Here is a 24,476-nt window from a genome sequence, read left to right as displayed (position 1 = left end):
AAAGTTTTTCACCAATCACACGAAGCTAAAGCACATTGACAGTAGTTCTATCCAACCACTATAAGCACAGGTACCTTTGGTTAAACAATGCTTGCTTCTTTCGAATGCAATACCTGCTTGTAAGCCTTAAAACACAATGCACAGAGCTCCATTATTAAGCTTCAACCTTCCTAATATCTCACTAGATAAACTTTTCTGTAGCTTAGGGAGTTATTCTAGACAAGCAGTAATACACAGACCATTGTTCTATTTGCCCTTGCTTTTCTACATTTTAAATAATTTTTCTGCTGACCTATGTCATGGCTACTGCTTAGCTCTAATCACAGTTCTGCTGCCTCTGGGGCCTGCCTTTTGCAGCTTTCCCAAAACCCTCTGATTTTGTGGATTCCCACACATCACCAGAGCTCCCTTGGCCCAAAACACATCCAGGCCAGCCTGGGAGATGCCAGCCTTACCTGCTTTGAAGATCCACTCCAGGTAGCCGTTGAGCTCGCGCTCGATCTGCTGCTGCCTGCGGAGCTTCAGGAACGCCCGGCGGTTCTCCACCCGCTCCCGCTCCTTGGCAAATTCACTGCGGGCACACAAGAGAGGGAAAACCCATCACAGGCAGCCAGGGCAGGCACACAGCCCTCCCCCAGCCTTCCAGAGGAGCTCAGGGAGCCTGTGGAGTCCAGGATGGGAGGAGGGAGTGGAAAGCACAGCAAGGGACTCGTTGTTGTCCTGGTACCTTGTGCAGGCTGACCTAGAACAGAGGCTGGACAGAGCTAAAGAATAAAGCAGGGATTTGGGTTTAAATTTGGGGTTTTGGGGTATTAAAAGCCTCCATGGATCCACCTCGGGCAGCACAAGAGCCCAGCCAGGGCTGCACCCAAGATGAACCAAAATGGCCCCAAAATGCACGGCCGGGCACGGGGTCTCTCCCTTGGATCAGTTCTGCTCCATTTGCATCTTGCAGTTCATTGTCCCATTCCAGCTTTAGCCCCTGCAGTCCCACCCTGCTTGTTTTTCTCTCTCCAGCCCACGGGGTTTGTGCTCCTGGGCTGAGATTTGGGTCATTTGTCCTTGGTGCCCAGCTGGAGCAGGAATTGTTTTGTCTCCCTGCTCTGTGCACAGAGCTCACCATGTCCTGATATGAAGCTCAGACCCACCCACTAAAGCAGCACAGAATGTGAAAAATAGAAAAGCTAAAACCTGAGGCATCAGTCCAACAAATTATTCCTCAGCTGCCTCTCTCATCCTGAAAAAGACCTGAAGAATTCCATGTGCACACGCCACAGCCAGTCATGAAACACAAATTATCATCCTCAATGCTAAAAACCATCCTCCAGCTCTCTCCACAGCACAATCTCCTCTAGAAGCCAAGATTGTCACAGACATCAGAACTTTTCTAAAGGGATCTGCTCTTCCCTGTCGGTCTTTCTTCAAGCTTTCCCAGGCTTTGGTGATTGTGACAAGCCCAGGTCAAATGAGAACTCAGTGGGCATGGGTTGAGGTGAAATCTCCCAGATGTCCTGGGCTGAGGATAAAAATGTTCCTGCTGTTTGCTAAAATCCCGTGGAAAGCAAGAGTCTGGATGTCATCACTGGAACAGGGCAGGCAGAAAGGAAAGGTCACCCAACCACCACAGAAATCACGTCCAGGTACATCCTGCTGGTCTAGCTTGAAATGAAGGTGAGAAAAAAATGCAGCCACCAGCCTGACAACCCACACTGGGGCTTTCCTCAAGGTACTTCCTGGCACCTCTGGAATGTTCTGATTTTCTGGACAAATAAAGGTGCCCAGCTGCCATTTATGGAGCTCTGACCAGCCCCTGCAATCCCTATTTAAGCACATACTGGAGTGTCTCCCACAAGAGCTTTGTGTGGTTAAATGTGAGATCAAGAGGCTTCAGTCCCCCAGCACATCTTAACTCTTCTGGTCCTTCATACCCTCAGTTTACTAATAATTAATCAGCTAACTAATGATTTTTACTAAAATCCTACCCATACATGCTTATTAAAAGCCAACAATGAACAGGAGCTGCGAGAAGGGTGGAAGAATGGGGGGGGAAATTGGAAAAAGGATCTCCAACTGCCAGGGGCAGCTTTGCATTCCCAATCTGCAGCTGCTGCTTCAAAGGTGCCACTTGTGCTTTGTTTGGCCTGGATGTGACCCACGCAGAAAGGACTGAGGGGGGATTCAGCACTGATGGGAAAGCTGAGCTGGAATCTTCATTTTGAGCACATCCCAGGATCCTGACTCCCCTCTCCTGTCCCCACCTGCCAGGACAGCCCCTGGCCCCATTCTTGGAGTCCAAACACAGCTCTGAGCCTGTTGCGTTGTGATTTCAGGGTTTACCCCAGAACCTCAGGTCCCTCCCCTGATAATTCCCTCCCAGGTGTGTCAGTCACCTCTCCTTCCCCTCCCAGCACTGTCTGTCAGTCCTGGCATTCCAGAAGGGCACTGAGTGATTGGCAGATCCAAAGGATGCCCTCTGCCCCTGGGGGGCATTGGGCCATCCAGGTGTCCTTTGTCCCTTTGTCCCTCTCCTCCTGTCCCTGCTTGGTGCCTCCCTGCCCCTTCCCTGCCCCTCTCCCCGGGGTTAAAGGAGCAGCAGCCACGGGCTCAGGGAGTTCTGTTGGAGCTGGTGCTGCATTCAGAGGCTGTGGGCCAGAATAAAGCTCTGGATCCAAACCCTCCATCAGAACCGACTCCTTTCCTTCACCATTGCCTGAAAGCTTCTCCACAGAGGGAAACCTGAGGAGCAGCCCCTGTTATGGGGGGAAGCTCCATCCCAGCACCACCAGAGCTCCTGCAGGCCTGGACTTGTCTGCAGTGCTCAGCTGCAGCACCCAGCCAGCCAAAAGTGTCTGTGGGGTGAAACACCACACACCCAGCCAGCCAAAAGTGTCTGTGGGGTGAAACAGCACACACCAGCCGGCCTAAAGTGTCTGTGGGGTGAAACACCACACACCCAGCCAGCCAAAAGTGTCTGTGGGGTGAAACACCACACACCCAGCCGGTCTAAAGTGCCTGTGGGGTGAAACACCACACACCCAGGCAGCCAAAAGTGTCTGTGGGGTCAAACACCACACACCCAGGCAGCCAAAAGTGTCTGTGGGGTGAAACACCACAGTGCTGCTGTTTGGTTCAGCACCAAGGCCCAGACAAGCCAAGGCACATCCCATCCTGCTGTATTGGTAATTATTCCAATATGACCAAGCAGCTCCTCCCCGGCACGCAGAACATCCCCAGGGTGATCCCACATCCTGCAGTGTCAGCTGTGTCACACCTCCTCCCTTTTCATGCTCTCATTCCTGCTGCCTGGGGCCATGGAGCTTCCCTCAGTCTGGATTTGTGTCTGGATGTTGAAAAATTGCAATGCAAGATGTTTTCAATTGCCATCTGTATGGCAGATCACCTTTGTCAAGTGGGCAGTTTGCCTGATCTCTCTCTTTGAGTGACCACATTCACACCCCCTGGGAGGGGACATCTGCTGATAACAGCCATTGAATGTCCCTGCATGGCTGATAAGAACTACAGCATCCCATTGGGAGATGTGAGCCCAGAGGGAGGAGCCAAGCATTGCTACCCAGATATAATCCAGAGGTTTGGAGACACCAGCACGGCTTCTCCACGGGATTCCCCAGAGGAACAGCAGCTGCCTCTTCTTCCCCTGGATCTTCAGAGGCAGAATCCATCCTTCTCTACAGGATCCCTGCTCCAGCAGAGCCACCCCTGACACTGCAGGAGGGCTGCAGCCACATTTCCAATGGGACTGCCACCAACACCCTGACCCACAGGGTGTCAGGCTGGGTTATGACTCTGGCAGTGTTGTTCTAGTGTACTGCATTGTTCATTTTATCCTTTTATTTTCTTTTCCTTTTAAAGAACTGTTATTTCCTGCTCCTGTATTTTTGCCTGAGAGACCCTTAATTTAAAATTTATAGCAATTGGGAGGGGTGGGGAGGGTTTACATTCTCCATTTCAGGGGAGGCTCCTGCCTTCCTTAGCAGACTCCTGTCTTTCTAAACCAAGACACTGGAGCCAGAGGAATGAGATCAGCACGAGGTGACAATGAGCATTTCATTTTCCAGGCATGGCATTGGGGGCTGGCGTCAGCACAGCTTCCCAAAGGAGGAGACAGCAGCAGTGGGAAGTTTCCTGGAGGACCCCCGTGGGCAGGAAGGACAGCAGATGAGCCATGGCACTGCCTCCTCACCCCTCAGGAGCAGCAAAGGGAGACATCTCCTTGCAGAGCTTTTCATCTTCTGCCAGGTCCTGTCTGGCCTGAGGACAGTAAAAGTTACCCAGGACTTGTCCCTTTTATCACAGCTTTCTATTGCAGAGTCAAAAAACAGAAAGGACCCACAAGGATCAGAGTCCAGAATCTCAAGTGGAAAGTCTGTACTTTAAAAGTGGAAGAAAATGAGGGAGAAACTGCTGGAAGTTGCAAACCTTCAGCAGTTTCTGTACAGGCAAACACAGATCTCCCAAGGTATCAGTGAGGGACATTGTGAAGTTAAAGCCACCTGTGCCCTCCTGCTCCCTGGAACTGGCAGCTTTGGCCACCACAGAATCCCAGAATTGTTTGGGTTGGAAGGGACCTCAAAGCCCATCCAGTGCCACCCCTGCCATGGCAGGGACACCTCCCACTGTCCCAGGTGCTCCCAGCCCTGTCCAGCCTGGCCTTGGGCACTGCCAGGGATCCAGGGGCAGCCCCAGCTGTGCCAGGGCCTGCCCACCCTCACAGGGAACAATTCCTAATTCCCAATATCCCATCTGACCCTGCAATCTGACAGTGGGAAGCCATTCCTTATTGTCCTGGCATTCCAGGCCCTTGGACAGCCTCTCTCCATCTTTCCTGTCAGGCCCCTCCAGGCCCTGCCAGGCCACACTGAGGTCCCCCCAAAGCTTCTCCTGTGCAGGTGAACAATCCCAGCTGTCCCAGCCTCTCCTCCCAGCAGAGCTGCTCCATCCTCTGATCCCCCTGGTGCCTCCTCTGGATCTCTGCAGCAGCTCCAGCTCCTGCCTGTGCTGGGCCAGGGCTGGGGCAGCTCTGCAGGTGGGGTCTCACCTGAGCACAGGGCACAATCCCCCCTGGGCTCATCCCAGCCTGGATTGGTCCTAGGGGTCCTCCTGACCCAGGGGCAGCTCCAGCACTGCTGGAACCTCCTGAGGTTCCTGTGGGCCACAGCCTTGTCCAGGCACTGCTGTAGAATTTGGGAATGTAACATCCAGGAGAAGGCAATTCCTTGGGTCCCTGCCCATCAAATTCCTCCTGAATGCTCCAGAGCTGCTGCATAATCAGGTTCAAGACTGGAGGGTCTTGATTTAGGATCTTCCTGGTGAGAGGAGCTCCACTTGTTCTTTCTCATTTAAGGAGATGGCAGAGAGGTTTGGTGAAGCTGGGACTTGTTAAAAAGAGGGTTTTCTATGTGAAATGAAATAATAATTATGTGTGTCTCTTCCACTATGTCCATCACCATTCAAGAACTGAAATATTCCCCATTTGCTGCAACTAGAAAACTCCCAGAATTTCCCTTTGAGAGCTCTTCAACAGATTTCAGAACACATTCAAAGAAAAGGGGGGAATGATATCAAAATGCCTTATTTCATCTAAAAATATTTCAACTGAAGTTTCCCTGCCAACTCCAAATGAAAACACAGAGAGCCCCATGGGAAGGCTTGGGAGCAGTAAATAGGTTTCCTCTTTTATTCAGCATAATTCCCATTTATGCCATTGACTTGCAAAAATCTCCCAAATCACCAGAAAGGAAAAACCTGAGCAGGAATTTGCTGCTTCCTGCCCAGTTTTACCTCCAGGATTTTTTCAGAGCTGGTTTTCCACCCTTTGGCCAGTTCTGGAATGTGTAATGATGTTTTTCTGTGAGGGTGGAGATGTCTTGGCACAGAGCAGCTGTGGCTGCCCTGGATCCCTGGCAGTGCCAAGGCCAGGATGGGCTGGGAGCAGCCTGGGATGGTGGAAGGTGCCCCTGCCCGGGTTGTAGCTGATTGCACAGAGAAAGCAGGAACAAGCAGGATTCCAAGGCAGTGCATCCATCATGGAAACCACATCCAGTCAGGCTCCTCGTGTCACATTTTTCTCCTGGAGAGTGGCTGGTGCTTAGTGTCACCAGGAAATGGATGGTGGCTGCTTTCCACCTTGGTGGGTGGAGGAGGGAAATCAATCTCGCTGTGAAATATGCGCTGAGACAGCCACTCCAGGGCAATTCCAGAGCCCCCCGAGCCACACAAGAGACAGAGTCAGCTCCTCAATAACCACCAGGGTCAGTAAACTTAATAAACTAATGAAATTCTTGTAACTGCTTGATCCACGTTGGCCTTAAATTAAAAATCCTGTCACGCCAAAGAGGGATAAAAATCAACAACCCACAATCTTCATCCCCTGAGTGTGTGATTAACTGTCCTGTGTGACAGCAGAGAGCTGGGATGGAGCATCCTAAATTCTCCCCCTGCTCTGGCTTGCATGGCACACGCCCAGGGCAGCGGCAGTGCAAGACTGATGGCATCCTCAAACCTCTGCAATTCGGGTTTGCTGCTCAGAAATCAGCCAGAAACGCTTCCCACAGGCGGGGAAGAAGCAGAGAGAGATGAGACAGCACCGCTGTCATCCTTGTGCTAATAGTGCTGGTGATTAGCAACTTGTAATTACAGCACAGGTAATTAGCTCCTCATTGAGAAGGATCCCACGTTCAGATCTCAGGAAATCTCAGACTCTACACAGCAGAGCAGCCGCCATCCCGGAGATGAAGTGCTGCTGAGAAAGCAGCAGATCTTGGAAGGACTCAGCCTGCCACTCCTGGAAAGAAGCTGAGAAGAACTTTTGGAATTTCAAGTCTTCAAATTAACATAAAAAAAAAAAAAAATCCAGTGAGTTTTAGGACTGGCTTGGTTTCCAGCCCAAGTACATCCAAGAATTGCATAAAGTTGGGCCTGGATGGCAAATGACACCTCAGGAGCCATGGGGACAGCCAGTCCTGCCTGGAAGTGGGAAATCCAGGGCTCCTGGACAACTGACCAATAAATCCAGGACTCCTGAACTTCTGACCAAAAGCAGAAGCCATTTATTGTTTACATTACACACATTTTTATAGATTCTACAAACTACCAAGTACACACTTCTTGACTGGTGCCTTTGTCCTGTTCACTCATTTTCTGCCTGCATTTCTCAGGGTATGTGATTGGTTACAGTCCAGGTGTTTCACAGCCCTCTGTTATCCAGTTCTTGCTGTCTTGGCAGTCAGTTTTTCAGCCTCTTCTTTCTTAATTCGGCACAATTTATGTTCCAGTAGCCTCCATGAATTCCTGAGGCTTTGATAACAAACTCAGAAGCAGGCTGGGTGCACACTATGGCCTAACCCTTGCAAATACACTGAAACACCTGGAGAAACAAGGATTGCTAAAGCAATGGGTGGCAAATGGCACCTCAGGAGCCATGGGGACAGCCAGGTCTGCCTGGAGGGACAAGGATTCCATAAGGGATTCCATAAAGCAGTGGATGGCAGGTGGCACCTCAGGAGCTGTCACCATGATATTTTCTGAAAAATCCCTTTGGTAGGATTTTGCTCCTAAGCTGAGAAGCCTCAGAAAAGAAATGCAAACAATAATTATCTGATTGCTTGGAATGTGGTTTAGAGGTTGCTCACCAACAGGTGCATCTTTGATTGTTCCATGTGAATTGTTTTTAATTAATGGCCAATCCCAGTCCAGCTGTGTTGGGACTCTCTGAGTCACAGGTTTTTATTATTCATTCTTGTCTAGCTTCTGATGACTCCTTTCTCTAATATAGTTTTAGTATATCATTTTCTTATCATATCATCTATCAACCTTCTGAGACCTGGGAGTCAATTCTCATCTTTCACCTCATCCTGGGAACCATCACAACACCACAACAATTGGTGACCACAAGGAGCCATGGGGACAGCCAGTCCTGCCTGGAATAACAAGGGTTGATAAAGCAATGGATGACAGTGACACCTCAGCAGACACAGGGACAGCCAGTCCTGCCTGGAGGAATGCAGCCCTGGGCATCAGATCAGCGATCAGGCACCCCATAGGCAACAACCTTTGGATTTTCTCCCTGAAACTCCTGAAGGAGAGGAGGAAAGGCAACTACAGCAGAGGCTGAAGGAGCCACAGCAGCAGCAGGAGGGAAGGGATGGGGGAAAGGAAGGAGGGATTTATTCCCTGTGGCACACAAAGCCGGGAGGATGTTGGCGAGTTAGAAATACACTGTTAGAAGTTAGAAACTTGGCTTGGGGAAGAAGAATCTGAATAGAAAAGCGATGCCATTTCCAGCTGCCTGGACATGACCCAGAGCTAAGAAGATGCAAACCCAAGAGGACAAATCTTAGCTGGCCCTTTGCACCCACAAGGGCTGCAAACAGAATGACAGGAGAGCAGTAAAAACATGGATTTCTTCCCCATAGAATCAGTTCTTTACCACAGCAAGGATCAGGAAAAGTTCAGGATGAGCTGACTTTGATTATTCTCATCCACAGACAAAATCCTCAGAAATCTGCAGGCAAAACTAAAAATAATTTGATGCCTCTGACTTACTGCTCTGAAAACATGAATAGAGATGAACGTGGTGTATTGTTAAACCACTGGTTTCAAATAGTTCTAAAAATCAGGACCAGGTCACCACTGAACACAGGCAAAGCATCTTGATTGGAAAGGCCCCATGAAACAAGAAGGAAAAGCATGGAAATGCACCTCATTTGGGCAAGGAAAAACCTGAGGGAGGTGAAAGGAAACCCACCCATGGGGCACAGGGAGAGCACACTGAAAACTGCTGGAATGAGAGGAAACCAAACAATGGATTCACCTGAAAAGCCAGAATTTTTTTAGAATTCCTTTGTGCTGGTGACAGCACCTCTAAGATAAGTTTTACTGCAGTTTGCTGAAAAGTCTGAGTTTATTAAAGAAGGAAAGCCCAGAGGCCTGAGCTGACAAAGCTCTGTGGCTCCTCAGCCACCCCAAGAAACACATTTTTGTTTCCATTTCACCTGGAGCTGCAGCCAGCCAGGATCCCCCTGGGAAAGGTCCAGACTGAGCCCAAAGAGCTGCTTAACCCATCCCAATGTCCAGTGCTGAGGAATAAGCACTGGATCCATCAATCCTGCACAAGGAGAGCTGCTCCTGCTCCCTCCTCATTGCTCTAAAGAGGGGAAATCTCATCTCTCCTCCAGCAGCTGATAAGGGATGGGAGTATCTCACAGAGAATGATCTCTGAGCACCCAGTCAGGCTTCAGAGTCACTTTAATCACTGCAACAAGAGCTTCAAATGCAGGCCAAAGATGGGAAATGTTCTGTATTTCTGGGGAGAGAAGGGAACAGCACAGAGGTGAAGCCTTCAATCCATCTTCCTCCCTCCTTTCCTTTGTCTGTCCATTCAGCTTGTGCCAATTTGATTTTGATTCCCCAAAATCTGATTTGAGAACTGCAAGTGCCACAGCTGGGCAAACCTGGCTGGAAGGAGGCACTGACAAAGGGAAAAAAAGGAGTTCAAAAGCCACATTTATCTCCTCTTCTCAGCCTGCTGCAATTGCAGGATGAACCTCTGGTTCTGTTCAAGTTTCCACTCCCAGGACAAAGCAGAGGCCCCATGAAATTCAAATTTAGGTCTCCTCTGTATCATTTTTGTATTCCAGGCTTTGATTTCCATTATGGCTCAAGAGAAGGGCAAATAAAGGAAGTGCAGCTCTCCTGGACTAACCAAAATCACAGAAGGAGCAAAGGACCCACATTCAGTAGGATCAGTCACTGCCCCCTCCAGCAAGAAACCAGGAAAGAAAAATTTCTCCCTCATTTCATGCTTGCAATGATGGCTTTGTTAAAAAGGGTGATGAGCAAAGAAAAAGGGAAAAAAGAATTCTGCTTTTTTCTTCTCTTTCCCCTCCCTTTTAAGCACAGCCTTGGAACAGACTAAAAGCAAGGAGGAAGCCAGAATCTCATCTCTTTCCATGATGCAGCTCTTCTGCTGCAAATAATTAACACCAGGCAAAGTCAGATCACAGCAGGTACCAGTGCACTGGGAACAAATGAAGGATTGTCTGTGTAATGAGGGGAAGGAGGACAAAAGAACACTTTGCCATTGTGACAAATTCATCAGCACCACTCTTCTCCAGCCTCTGCACGTCTTGCAGGCAGAGGTTTTATGATCTCAATCTGGCAAAAGTCCTCAGGATGGGAAAACCTGTCATGAAATTCAGCAGGGCAGGCAGCTGGGTCAGGGAGGTGGGGATGGGGCTGTGCTGCCTCCCGAGGAGCTGCTCCAACACCACAAAAACCTCGGTGACCCTGGGACAGCAGAGACACAGAGATCCCCCAGGGAGCCTGGAGCACAGCACGGGGAGGGTGTTTGGTGGGATCAGGCACCCAGGCTCCAGACTGCTCAGAAAAGGGTGAGGAAAAGAATTAAAGCCCTTTTTCCCTTGCCCCTTGTCCCCTCGAGGTGCCAGCACAGGTGGAGCTGTGTCCCCTGCCAGGCTCTCACACAGAGCTGCTGCACCCATTCCAAACATCTCCCCAGAGTCCCTGTGATCCCTTAGGATTTGAGCTTTTATATTTTCCATATACTTGTAATCCTGCAGTTCTTTAGTGTGTAACTCCAAACTCCACACACAGTGGGAGCTGCTGCTGCTTTCCCATTTGGGGCAGACACAACAATTCCTCTCCAGGCCTGGCAATCAAGGACACCTCACTGCCTCAGGGCCCAGAGATGGAAACAAAAGGGAGTTGGGGGGGAGCAAACCTGGGATGAATGACTTCATTAGCTGAAGCTGTAATTGGCAGATGAACCCCCAATATGCAAATGGACCAAACTTATAAAAGTGAAAACCTTTGAAACCATTGTCCATTTTGGGTGTAGCCCCTGGGGGGCTTTGCCTGCCCTAAATGTACCTGAAGGCCTTCAATAAATATACCTGCTTTTTATTGCCTTAATTTTTTTCTGGCCTCTGTTTTTAAGTAGCCTGAAAAAGGCATTACCTGCCCCAGGTGATCACACAAAACAGAGGTGTGGCACACCCAGGACAGAGCAGTTCTAAGGACAGCACATTGTCTCCAGCTCAGCCAGATGAGTAAACCCTGGCAGCAACCATCACTCTGCACTGCCTGGGCTGGAAATACCTCAGGCTTCACCATAAATATTTGAGGACATGACAAGCAGCATTTTTCACACTCCAGCGGCGCAGACTCCCAGGATCCCAATGCATCACTCTGGGAGCGTGGCCTCTCTGGCCAGAATTCCGGCTGTCTCACCACCCTCAGCGCTCCCCCTGCCTGGATCTGTGCCAAAAAGCACTTAGCCTTGAAATAAGTTCAATCATCTTCCTCCCAGCATCCCAGGATAACGTTTATCCTCTTTGCATTGTGTAATCCAAAGCATCAAAACAGTTCAGCAATGTATTGTGTGGCATCATGCAGCTCATTAGCAGGCAAAATTAATACCCGAGCTGTAGGAAACCCCATAATCCCAGCAGGCTGTGGGAAATGCTGGGAGCTGGCAGGGGAACAGCAGCAGCAGGAGAAAAACAGCATTGAAGGGGCTACTGAGGGAGGGAACACTGGGAAGACAAAGTGGGGATGGGATGGGGATGAGGATGGGGTTGGAGTATGTCAGGGCAGCGGGTCCCTGGCCAGGTAATAATTGACACAGATTTAATGTATTTCAGAAGGCTACTAATAATCTCTTTTAAGAAACCCATACTTTTATAACCTAGTTTGTTACAGGTGGACTTAATTGGTCCTTTACTTAAAACACCATCACCATTAAGAAACCACCCTTTGGTGAACAAATCTCCATAACACATTCCACATGTGCACAACAACAGGTGCAGCAGGTTAAGAATTGTTTCTCATTTTTTTCTCTGATCTTCTCACAGCCTTCCCCAGAAAGGCCTGGGAAAGTTGTGTTTCTCTCAGTGGCCAGAGAGCTGCTGCCACAGGGGTTGGGATGGGGATGGGATGGGGAAGGGGTTGAGGATGAGGTGCCCAGCCCTTGGGGACACAGGGCAATAAACCAGAACTAAATCAGAAAAAGCTTCACTGTGGGGCAGCACTTCTCAGGCACATGTGGGGGTTTTCCCCTCCTTGCTGCAAGCCATGGGCAGAGTTCAATAAAAAATTCATGGGAATCATCCCAGGGTGTTTTGTGGCCAGAAGGGAAGCTGTGACATCCTAAGCAGCAAATGAGCCTGTGTTTGAGGGATGCAGAAGGGCAGCTGGGGTCAGCACCTCCTGCCATGGTTTGCAGTCAGAACAATCTCGTGGTGCCACCAGAGGCAGCCAATCTGTTTTGTTGTTGTTGTTGTTTTGGGGTTTTTTGTTTGGTTTTTTTCTGGGTTTTTGTTTGGGGTTTTTTTTGTTGTTGTTTTTTTTTTTTTTTTGTGGAAAAGTTGTATTCCCCTGTATTGCTCCCTAGATCACAAACAAAGAGTTTACAAATGATTTAATAAAATTAACCTCCCACTGCAGTCAGCACAGAAAGATGTTCCATGGGAAATACGTTATGGACACAAATTCCTAAATATTTTCACCACTGCAGTTGTTCCACTCTTAGAAAATGCCACCTCAATTTTTGGGAAGTAAGGTGCCCCAGCTTTTGAAACAGGGATAGCATCACCCAAGGGCCTGGAGGGATGGGCAAGCAAAACTTGAAGCAGGTGTCAAATCTTCTCATTCCACCTAGTTTTCAATGTTTTACTTTTATCATTTATATTTCCCCCTTTTTTGTGTGTGTCTGTGACTGGGGAGTCACCCCAGCACAATTCCCAGCACATGGATGGGCAGAACACAGCCATGCTCTGAATTCCAGAATTCCACAAGCAGAAGGAAATGAGCTCCTGGATGTTCTTGGGATCAAAAGGGAGAGGAATTTCTCCTGCTCTCCTGGCCCTGTGCAGTCCTGAGCTCCCAAATCAGTTGTGACACTCAGCAAAAGCTCTGCAGAAGGAAATAATCTGTATTTTTCTGCTCTATTGGGTTCTGCAGGGCTGCTGAGTTTCCTTGGTTCACAGAACAACCAAGCACCAGGGAAGGAAAATAGAAAGGGGAGGAGTACAAAGTGAGGAGCAGGGAGGAAAATCCCCCACAAGGGACACAAAACCACTGCTCCAGTGGATGCTGAGTCCTGCTGGAGAGCCCCAGATATTCCAGAAAAACCAACCAAACTCCCTGGATTTCAGGAGCTGCTTCAATCACAGCTCCCTTGACCACTGCACCACTCCAGGAACTCTCAATGCCCCTGAATACAACACAGAATTCCCTGTATTTCCTGTATTTCTGTGATACAATTTCTTTATTTTCCAGTGCTATCCAGCCTGGCAAGGAGGAGCTGATCCCAGTTTCCCCAGTCAGAGCCCCACCTTTGGCACTGGGGTGAGCAGGTCCAGCCCAGCACCCACCAGGAATCAGCTGGGGCCCAAGACTGGGGCTCATTTCTATATTCTGTCTTTTCCAAACTTCCACATCTCCCATCACTTCCCTGCCTTTGCTGTGCTACAGAATCATGGAATCCTTCAGGTTGGAGAAGGCCTCTAAAATCAGCAAATCCAAGCATCAGCCATGGCCTCAAGTGCCATTTCCACACATTTTTTGAACATTTCCAGGGATGCTGACACCCTGGGCAGCCCATTCCAATGTTCCCCAAGCATTTCCATGAAAAAACTCTTCTTATATCCAACCTAAGCCTCCCCTGGCACAACTTGAGGCCATTTCCTCTGATCCTGTCCCATGATTCCAGAAGAATCAGCAGAGAGGGAAGGTTGTTTGCTCTTTATTTCAACACAGGTTTCATCTCTTGTTGCACATTTTGGGAGCAGGTGATTCTGAGCATCCCAACAGGGTCAGTTTTCCAAGATTTCCTCAAACAGGCAAACCCAGGAGCCAAACCCACTCATAACTGGTATCTGCTCAGTGTTGATGTGGATTCACAAATAATTCCAGAAAAGCAGAAAATTCCATCAAGATTTATGGCAAAACTCTCACAATTTAAGAAGAAGCTCAATAATTTGTTGTCATTTTTGATTTAGGCAGGGCTGGACAGGCTTGGAGCAGGAACCGGTGCTGATGCTGTCCCTAGGATGTGGTGGCTTCATGTCCTTGAGAGAAGCTCTGTCCTATGGAAGTCACTTCTCCATGTCTTTCTCCATGCAGAAACCCAGGCAAACAATAACTCCAAATTAAATTTCTCTTTTGTTTTTTCCTTTTTTTTTTTTCCATGGTGCTGTCTGGGCTTTTGGCTGCAGAGCACATTGTCAACAGTCTCTGCTTTCTGACTGAAAAGGGTTTTCCTTTTTTCTGGTGTCTTCTATCACTCCTCCACTTGGATATAGAATCATGGAATGGTCTGGGTTTAAAGGGACTTTAGAGCCCATCCAGTGCCACCCCTGCCATGGCAGGGACACCTCCCACTGTCCCAGGCTGCTCCCAGCCCTGTCCAGCCTGGCCTTGGGCACTGCCCCAGCTGCTCTGGGCCTCCCCACCCTCACTGGGAAGGATCTTTATCCATTTTATATTATTTTTTCCTTCCCTGCTCAGCAGCTCCAAGCCCACCAGGAGCCCTGTGCTCCACACCTGTGCTGTGATGTTTATTTCCTCAGCCTCTCCCCAGGAATTATTCCAGGCAAGGACGTCAAACCACTCTGTGAAACAGAAATGAAAGGCTCCCTTCTGTGAGGAAGATTTTCTCATCCTCACCACTAACAAAGGGAATCCTGCCCAGAGCTGTTTTTATGAGGAGATACACATTTATATAATATTCATATTTTGCCCCAAGCAACAAGAGGCTTTCAGGAGAGTCAGACAGAGGTCTCCAGCTCCTGCTCACCAAACCCCTTTGATTCCAGCACAAAGGAGCAGGAGCCTGCAGGATTTTGGGTTGGTTTCAATCTCACTGTGGAACAAGGGAAATGAGGCACCTAATGAGCCACACTCAGCCCTGCTGGGGTAAGCCCTGAAAATCAGCCATCAGACAGAGCCTCTGATACACCAGGATGCCCTATAAATGGATTTGATCAATTATTAATGGCTTGGGTCAGTTATTGATCAGTTACAAATTGATTTGGCCAGTTATTGATCAGTTATAAATGGCTTTGATCAGCTACTGATTGTGATGATTATTCCTGCACTGAAGGGTGTGACACAACCTCACCCACAGCCCTCTCCCCTCCTCAAACACCACTGCTCTGCAGCCCACAGCCTGTGCTTTGAGGAGGAAAATAGTAACAAAATAATACAAATCAGCATTGATATGTTCTTTGGAAAACACTTTCCTTTCTCCAGCCACTCAAAAAAAGAAGAGGAAAGGTGCAGCACTGAAGGGCTTTTACCACACATCAGCAACAACTCATTTTTATTTCCCCTGCTGCCAAGAGGCAGGAAAAAAAATCCAGATTTTAACACATTTCTATGATCTCAATCACCTGCATGATCTAAGAAGAAACTCAGTGCAGAATGAGGTGCCAAAGTCTGAGAGCCTTATAGTCCTGGGGTGTGTTAATTCCAGATCACATCTCCCCAGATGCTGGGAATGTTCCAGCTTCAGACTTGGCACCTTGATTCCTGCAAAGGTCCAAACCCAAACCTCAGTTGCAACGAAGTCCAAATCCCTGGCTGACCCCTGGTTGTGAACATCAAGGGACCAGCATGTCCCCAAAATCCAGATATTGGCTCAAGCAGGCAGAGATCAAACAAACAAAACAGGAAAAAAAAAATCCCAAACCTGAGATCTTTTAATTGCCTTGAGTTTGAGCTTCCCCTTTCCCCAGGCTGCATCAGTGGCATTATCCACATTTCCATGTCCCAGTCCAGCATTTTATAGGCACCAGCAGTTTCCTGGTGGCATTTCAAGGCAGCACAGAAGTGTTGGCTGTACTGACCCAAATCAGTCTAATTCCACAAATCTGGGTTCAGAATCATCTCAGTGCAGGGTTTTCCACCAGCCTGTCCCCCCACCCTAGGGCTGTACAGAAATATTCCCCTGCAAGGAGAGGACAGGGTGGGATACGTGGGAAGGGGACACAGCAGGATGTGTCACCCATCTCTCTCAGTAATATCCCCCTAAAATCAACACTTCTTCCCTTTTAATATCCAGTGGGGACAGCAATTCAGAGTGCCTTACCCTGACAGGACGCCCAGCACCAAGTTGAGCATGAAGAAAGAGCCAATGATGATGAGAGGGATGAAGTAAAGCCAATTCCAGGTGTTTCCTGCAGCGTCATTCGTCTGGAAACAGAGGGAGAAGGGAGAGACAAACACAAGAGTTATTTCACTTGGAGAGAAAACACCACCCAGAACCTGCAGGGCAGAGGAGATTCCCCTTGGCATTCCACAGGAGTGCCCACCACTGATGTCCTGGTCAGTCCTGCTGTGTTCAGCAGCTGCAATTCCAGCCAAAGAACTGATTGTCCCAACATCCACACCGTGGGTTTTCCTCAGCTCCAGTGGGGAGAGCCCTCTGCTGTCTCTGATGAGGGGATGGAGTTCACAGGTGACACCAGGCTGGGTGGGATGTGCATGTGCTGGAGGGCAGCAGGCCCTGCAGAGGGTCACACCATGGGGTCACACCATGGCCTGAGGGTCAGCAAGGGTCCTGTCCTTGGGTCACAGCTCCAGGCTGGGGCTGGAAAGCTGGGAAAGGCCCTGGGGTGCTGTAACAGTGGCTGGACATGAGCCCAGGTGGGCAAGAGGCCAATGGCACCTGGGCTGTCCCAGCCATGGTGTGTCCAGCAGGACCAGAGCAGTGACCACCCCTGTGCTGGGGCACCTCAAATCCTGTCTCCAGTCCTGGGCTCCTCAAGAAGGACCTTGAGGGGCTGGAGCTTGTCCAGGGAAGGGGCTGGAGCCCCAGGAGAGGCTGAGGGAGCTGGGCAGGGGCTCAGCCTGGAGCAAAGGAGGCTCAGGGGGCCCTTGTGGCTCTGCACAGCTCCTGACAGGAGGGCACAGCCAGGGGGGATCAGGCTCTGCTCCAGGGAACAGGGACAGGAGCAGAGGGAACGGCCTCAGGCTGGGCCAGGGGAGGTTTAGATTGGACGTTAGGGAAAATTCCTTCATGGAAATGCTGCCCAGAGCAGTGGTGGAGTCCCATCCCTGAAGGGATTTAAAAGCAGTGTAGGGGACATGGTGAGTTTAAAAGCAGTGCTGGGGGAATGATGACTAAAGGCCTTTTCCAACCTAAACAATTCCTCAGTCCAGGCTGACCGTGCTGCAGGACCAAACCCCATTTTTAGGTGGCCTAACCCTGTGCAGGCTCCCTGCTCCTCCCTCCCCAGCTCCACATTTCCATCTGAATGGGGCCACTCCAGCAGGGAACCACAGCCTTCCCTAAAGCCAGGCTGCAGTTCAGCCCAGGATCTGCTCACACCCAGACAAGGAGTCTGCAAGAAACCCAGGATTTCTGGAATGCTGGAATTCCACATCTGCTCACTCAGCACCTCGGGCTCCTGCCAGCCAAACCCACCCTGAGCAGGCAGCAGTGGCAGATGAACAGGAGGGGAGGGTGGTGCAGTTTGTGACAAAGTTTCTGCATTCATCAGCCATGAGGGAGCTCTTTGGGGAAGTGCTGAACAGGAGAATGCCACATGGCCATTGACAGAATCCCAGTGCTGAGGAAAATGCAAATTCCTCTCTTGTGCGGGAAGAATGCAGCAATCTGAAGATCTGATGTTGGGTGGAAGGAAAAGGAGAAGGGGAGCAAAAAGGAAAGTAAAGACCTAAACACATTCTTCTCATCCTTCTCCCTCCTCCTACAGAGGGTAAAAAACACCAGGAACCCTGGGCTCACCTCCCTGCCCAAAGGCAGAGCCTACAGAGAAGAGCTCAAACACCACCTGGCAAAAACAGCATTAATTCTGATATTGGTGCTTTACCTTTTAACTTATATATATCTTATATCTTATCTTATTATGACTTATTATCTTTCTGATCCTTTCTGGTCACTCTTCCCAATCACATTCCCAAGAGTAATTTTGCTTGCAGGATTCACAGAAGGAAATGCTTTAAATTCGCTTTACCTCAGCCATGCATGTACCTGGTGCCACCTGAAAAGTCTCTGTGTAAGAAGTCACCCAAAAAACAGGCAAAACCTACATCACAGCATTTCTGACAGGTGATAACATTTATTGCACTGATACAAGTAAATTCTTGCATTCTCCTTGTCCTTTTGCAGAGGGTAAAAAAACCCAGGAACCCTGAGCTCAGCTCCCTCCCCAAAAACTGCTTTCAAACACCAACTGGCAAAGACTGTGTTCATTCTAATTGATATTGGTGCCTTTAACTTATTATCTGTGCTGCTTTTGGCCAGTGTTCCCAATCATATTTCCAAGAATAATTTTGCTTGCAGGACTCAGAAAAGGAAGCACTTCCAGTGTGTTTTACCTCAGCTGTGCATGTACCTGCTGCCACCTCAAAAGTCTCTGTATGAGAAGTCACCCAATGAAGAGCAAGCCCCAAACTGTCAGAGTATTTCTCACAGGTGATTTATAACATTTATATATCAATGCAGGGAGCCCCCAGCCAGGTAATAATGTGCTCTGACTCCATGATTCAGAAGGCTGAACAATTATTTATTAAGCTATATTATATTACACTACATACTATACTCTATTCTCTACTATACTACAAAACTACACTAAAGAAAAATCCATGACCCTTTCCACACAATCACAACACAGCTTTGACCCAACTGCTCAATCAGTCCAAACAACCATCAGCAGAGTCCAATTAACAAACTCTCTTCAGTAAACAATCTCCATAACACATTCCACATGTGCCAAACAACAGGAGCAGCAAATAGAGATAAGAATTTTCTCTTTCTGAGCTTTCTCACTGCCTTCCTCAGGAAAAATCCTGGAAGAGAGAATTATGTCTCTCTGTGTTCAAAGAGTATGTGAATACCACAATTTATATAGAACATTTATAGCCCTGACACAAGTAAATGCCTCCGAGGTTTGTTAATAGGGTGCATATCTGCACAAATCCTTCCTCCAGGATCAAACACGAGACCAGCATCTCCCCAAATAGCAAACACCTCTCAGGAATGGCTGTGTCAGTTGATCAGTGACTCAGAGGAGAGGAATGGGCACTCAGCAACTTCACCACAATCCCCCTGCTCAAGGTGAGGGACAAATGGATCTGAGGAGAAACAGCCCAGAGCAGAAATGCAGGGATGGCTCTGAGCTGCCCAATTAGGGTTTTGAAGGCCTTTGGAATAGCTGACGTCCCACCCCAATTCTTCATTCCCTGGTTTGGCTTTCCATTCTTCTCTCTCTTTGCTTTCAGCTCTCTCCTTGCCCTGTTCTGCCCTGCATCTCTGCAGATGGGCTCAGAGGGAACAGGGAAACTCATCCTCAGTGCTTCCTTCCCAACATGAAGGATAAAGGAGCCAGTGATGATGAAGTGAAGCCAATTCCAGGTGTTGCCTGTGGCATTATTTGTCTGGAAACAGAGAAAAAGGAGGAGTGGGGAAGTGTCTGGGGCAATTTTATATTTAGGGTTTTATGTTTAGGTGCTGTTCTTCAGCTCTCATCTGGTCAATCAAACATCTCTGCTTGCAGCAAGCAGATCCCATCCAGGGAGGGCTCGATGTTCCCTTGCAGCTCAGGACATTCCATGGTTCTGTGAGGCTGGGAATGCTGTCAGCAGCCAAGGGGGGCTGCAGGAGGGAACAGATGGGAGAAGGGAAAAGCACAGAAACATGCAAAGGGAGTGCAGTGGGTTCACTGCTGACAAATGATCACTTATCATTTATTTCTCCATTTGAAGCCCAAACTTGGCGACAGATCCACAATTCCATGCCACGATCAAAGCCCTTAAAAATGAAATGTGTTGAAATACAACCAATTACCCACCCTGCCCTGAGCATCTGCTGGGTTACCTCCTGCTCAGGGCAGGGCAGGGGCTGGCTCTGTTTGCTCTGCCTCACTCACGAGGATCCAGGACAAACTCCCCTTTGGAGATGGTGACAAACACCAGGCAAAAGTGGTGATGACAAAGTGCTCCTGAGAAAGCAGAGCCTCCTTGGATGTGCAGCACCTTTCCCAGGGCTCCCAAGTGTGACAGATGAGTAATGTCATGGTTGACTCTCACAATTAAAAGGCAAATATCCTGTATATATGTAAGGAGAAGTTTTATAGATTTATAGTTATGTTTTATAACAATTAAAAGGCAAATATGTATATATGTTAAGAGAAGTTTTATAGATTTATAGTTTTTATTTTATGGATTTATAGGTTTTGTTTTATAGACTTATGTTTTACCACAATTAAAAGGTAAATATCATGTATATATGTTAGGAGAAGTTTTGTAGATTTACAGTTATGTTTTACCCCCCTTGTGTTGTTTTCAGGGGTGCCCTGGGTTTGGGACATTTGGGAGGGCTGGCTTGCTGCTATGGCAACAGCTGACCTCCAAAAAAGATGTCAGGAAGTGAATTCCACCACTGGAGAGTGAAGAAGGAGTCGATGGACAGAACTTTAGGGGGGGCTAAAGGGTTAAAAGGTGAAGCCTCCATTGTGTGGGTAAGCACATGGTGGGAAAAATCCTCTGCTCCCCACGCTGTAATATTGTCTCTATTCAGTCTTCTGTTGTATTCTTTGATAAGGTTTTAATAAACCTTTTAAGTGTTTTGGAAGTGACTCTCATTTCTCACACAACAGAGCTGGAAGCCAAGCACAGGGTACAGCCCCAGCTCTGCCACAGGGAGAGGCTTTAACCACTCAAAACCTGTTTGCTGCCAGGAAAACCAAACTCCTTCCACCAGGGAAAGCCCCCAGAGTCTCACAGGCAGCTCTGTCTGCCCTGAGCCCTTCATCCACAGAGCCACTGAGCTCCAGGCACACTCATTAAGCAGGAGGAGCCAAGAGATCAAATCAATTTTTATGTTTCAGCTACAACATTTCACTGCTGTAACGTCTGGCAGTCTGTCAGTGCCACTTGTGCCCACAGAGATGTAACAGGAGGGCAAGAGAAATGAAATACTCAACACAACGTGCCAGAATTACAGGAGGGGCTCACAGAGGGCTCTCACACTGCTCCTGAGCCTTCTGGTTAAAAACAGCCATGGGGCTCTTCACAAGCACCCCTGAGCAGTGCCCACACCCAGCCCCAGGAATGCCCTGGGCATGAAAAGATCCACATCCCCTAAATGTGACAGCACAAGACTCCCACAGCTGCACAGACGGAAACTGAGGCAGCTCAGGGGCACTTTCAGGGCCACAGCGATCTCACCTCAAACATCTAAAGCCCACACGAACTCTGCACCCCTGGAGTGCCTAAAATTCTGAAACCCCTGCTCTCCCTAAAATTCTGAGCTCTGCTCAGCCCCAACTGCTCCCACCCCTGACCTGGCACTTGTAGCAAGACACACCCAGCATGGTAAAATACCCAAATATCCTTAATACCTTGTGAAGGCTGGCCTAGAACAGAGGCTGGACAGAGCTAAGGAATAAAGCAGGGATCTATTAAAAGCCCCAATGGATCCACCTTGGGCAGCACAAGAGCCCAGCCAGGGCTGCACCCAAGATGAACCAAAATGGTCCCAAAATGCACGGCCGGGCACGGGGTCTCTCCCTTGGATCAGTTCTGCTCCGTTTGCATCTTGCAGTTCATTGTCCCATTCCAGCTTTAGCCCCTGCAGTCCCACCCTGCTTGTTTTTCTCTCTCCAGCCCACGGTGTTTGTGCTCTTGGGCTGAGATTTGGGTCATTTGTCCTTGGTGCCCAGCTGGAGCAGGAATTGTTTTGTCTCCCTGCTCTGTGCACAGAGCTCACCATCCCAGAATATGGAGCTCACACCCACCCACTAAAGCAGCACAGAATGTGAAAAATAGAAAAGCCAAAACCTGAGGCATCACCCAATTCCTAAATCCCCAGAGCATCTCTCTAGGCTGTTTCAGGTGACTCTGCTCCATCAGCCCCCCTGGAGCTGCTGTCCCTGTCCACAGCTGGGTGTCACAGGACAGCCTTTCTCTGTTCTCTCCCTGGTGCTGCCTTTTTGGGATATCTAAAAACAGAGGCTAGATGAAATTAAGGCAATAGAAAGCAATTATATTTATTGAAGGCCTTCAGGTACGTTTCAGGCAGACAAAGCCCCCCAGGGACTACACCCAAAATGGATGAGGGGTCACAGGTTTCACACTTTTATAAGTTTGGTCCATTTGCATATTGGGGGTTCATCTGCCAATTACAGCTTCAGCTAATGAAGTCATTTATCCCAGGTTTGCTCCCCCCAAAACTCCCTTTTGTTTCCATCTCAGGGCCTGAGGCAGTGAGGGGTCCTTGATTGCCTGGCCTGGAGAGGAATTGTTGTGTTTGCCCCAAATGGGAAAGCAGCAGCAGCTCCCACTGTGTGTGGAGTTTGGAGTTACACACTAAAGAACTGCAGGGTTACAAATAGATGGAAAATATAAAAGCTCAAACCCTGAGTGATCACTTTATTGGCTCTGAGCACCCAGGGGCTCTGTCCTCCCTCTGTGCACATTGCTGGTGTCCCCAGGCAGTGACAGCACAGCCACCCCTCGGGCTGCAGGGATCTGGGGGGGAATTTTGGCAGCTGTAGCAAGCTCAGAAGCCAAAGGCTGCTGTCCTGCAGGGGATTAAAGCCCTGAGCTGCAGAACAGGGCATTCTCCAGCACAGCACACAGCACTTCCCAGCACCAGGCCTTTGTGAGGTGTCCAAGAGCAGAGCAGGGCCAGGGTTAATCCTCACTCTGTGCCTCAGGCCCACGGAGCTGCTCAGGCCCCGCTCCCCCTGTTAACACTGTGTCTGGTTATTAATTCATTCCAAGACACCCTTTGAAACAATCGACTTGAAAGCAGCCAACTGCTGCTTGCACTGTGCTGCAGAGCCCAGAAATGCCCTTTTCTCCCCTCTCATCTCCTTTCCTGCAGCCCTGGCCATCGCACACCTCCCCAGGGCTGCTCCAAGGGGCGTTTCCTCATCCCTGGAACTGCCCAAGGCCAGCTTGGATGGGGCTTGGAGCAACCTGGGATAGTGGGCGATGTCTCTGCCCATGGTGGAGGTGGAATGAGGTGAGCTTTAAGGTCTTTTCCAGCCCAAACCAATCTGGGATTCTCATTCTTGTTGCTTCTCTCTGTTCCAGCCCCATCCCATCAGCAGGAAGTGCCAAAAAAGCCTGGCCTGCTGCAGCATCCTTCTCCCAGGGTCTCTGCCTGCTTTTGGCCCTTGTTCCCCATCCCCAGGGAGCCTCAGGGCTCACAGATCATCCCCATCTCCCACTGCTGGCTCCATCAAAGGGAGCAGGAGCTGCTTTGGGAGGGGAAGGAACATCACATAAAATAACCTTTCATGTCAAAGACAAACAATTAAGGGGCTGCCACGTAAATGTTTCCTGAGTGAGGGTCAATAATGGGATTTAATTGGACAGATACAGCCAAACACCACAGACCATTTGTTTTTAGCATGTTTCCAATCAAAACACAAAATAGAGCACACCTAGATTTACTCACTGAATCTAATCAATGGCACAGCCTGACTTATCCAGGGAAATTAAAGGCTAATATTCCCTTAGTTAAGTGTTTTTGCATTGAGAACTCTCAGCTGTCTTGGAGAGATGAACTCTCTTCACCCTCTGTCTGATTTTTCACAACTCTCTTCCTCACCACTTCTGATAATTAGCAAAGCTATTTACAGGTGATTTATTTCTATCTGCTCCTATTCTTACATTTAAATGAACACAGAAATTGCTAAGAATAAAACCAAAAATATTTCACGCATGTACAAGAGCACCTGCAACCTGCCTTATGATGAAAACAGAAGAAATTTTTTTTTTTAAAAAAAAGGCTTTCAACTTTTAAATCTTCTGTAGCCTTTCTGACTCAGAAACACCACTGAGCCCTGCACTGAGGAGGTCTCTGCTGCAATCCCCACCCTCCCAGGAGGTGAAGTGGGGTCACAGCCAGGTGAAAGGTGAGCTGCTCCCACATTGCCCAGCAGGGCAGTGAGAGAAATCCCAATTCTCAAGTGCTGACCTGTGGATGCTGAGAGCTGGTCAGAGACAAAAGTCAGATAAACTTTCCCAGGCATGCACTGAGAAGTTTTGTGAAAGCTCAGAGAAGGAATTAAAACAATTCTTGCTCTTTGCAGCTGGTATTGTTTTCTCCTAAGATATTCACAAGAGAGTGTTATGCCTAATTAGCCAAAGGTGAGCAGCTAATTAGCCAGTGGTGAGAGGGCTATTGATTGAGCACCAATCAGGTCCACCTGTTTCATAACTGTCTAGAAAAAGTGTGTGGCTTTTAATAAAATTGCATTTAGCCTTCTGAGACCTTGGAGCCTCTGTGCCACTTTATTCACCTGTCCTCAATACAACAGGGACACTGACCCCACGTGCTGCTCCAAACAGAGCACCAGGATCTGCAGAAAGCCTTTCCCCATCCCATTGAAATGCCATCTGGGCTCAAATCCAGCCCAGTTTCTCTGGTTTCTGACTCTCAGATGTTCCAGACCATT

At 48.8% G+C, this 24,476-nt stretch overlaps 1 protein-coding gene across 4 annotated transcripts in view; it reads right to left on the bottom strand.

Moving 5' to 3' along the window:
- Nucleotides 1–24,476, bottom strand: part of CACNA1B (calcium voltage-gated channel subunit alpha1 B) — a 329,048-nt gene that overhangs the window by 157,594 nt on the left and 146,978 nt on the right. For all 4 annotated transcript variants that reach the window (XM_066562640.1, XM_066562637.1, XM_066562638.1 and 1 more), the window contains 2 exons: nucleotides 16,130–16,233; nucleotides 456–571 (listed from right to left, as the gene is read on the bottom strand). In XM_066562640.1, coding sequence (XP_066418737.1) covers nucleotides 456–571; nucleotides 16,130–16,233 — 220 coding nt within the window. The remainder of the gene's footprint in view (nucleotides 1–455; nucleotides 572–16,129; nucleotides 16,234–24,476) is intronic.

The sequence above is a fragment of the Molothrus aeneus genome, chromosome 19 (assembly GCF_037042795.1).
Source record: "Molothrus aeneus isolate 106 chromosome 19, BPBGC_Maene_1.0, whole genome shotgun sequence".
In the NCBI taxonomy this organism is placed as follows: domain Eukaryota; kingdom Metazoa; phylum Chordata; class Aves; order Passeriformes; family Icteridae; genus Molothrus; species Molothrus aeneus.
Note: the sequence above shows the minus strand (reverse complement) of the source record. Positions and strands in the feature narration are given on the sequence as shown.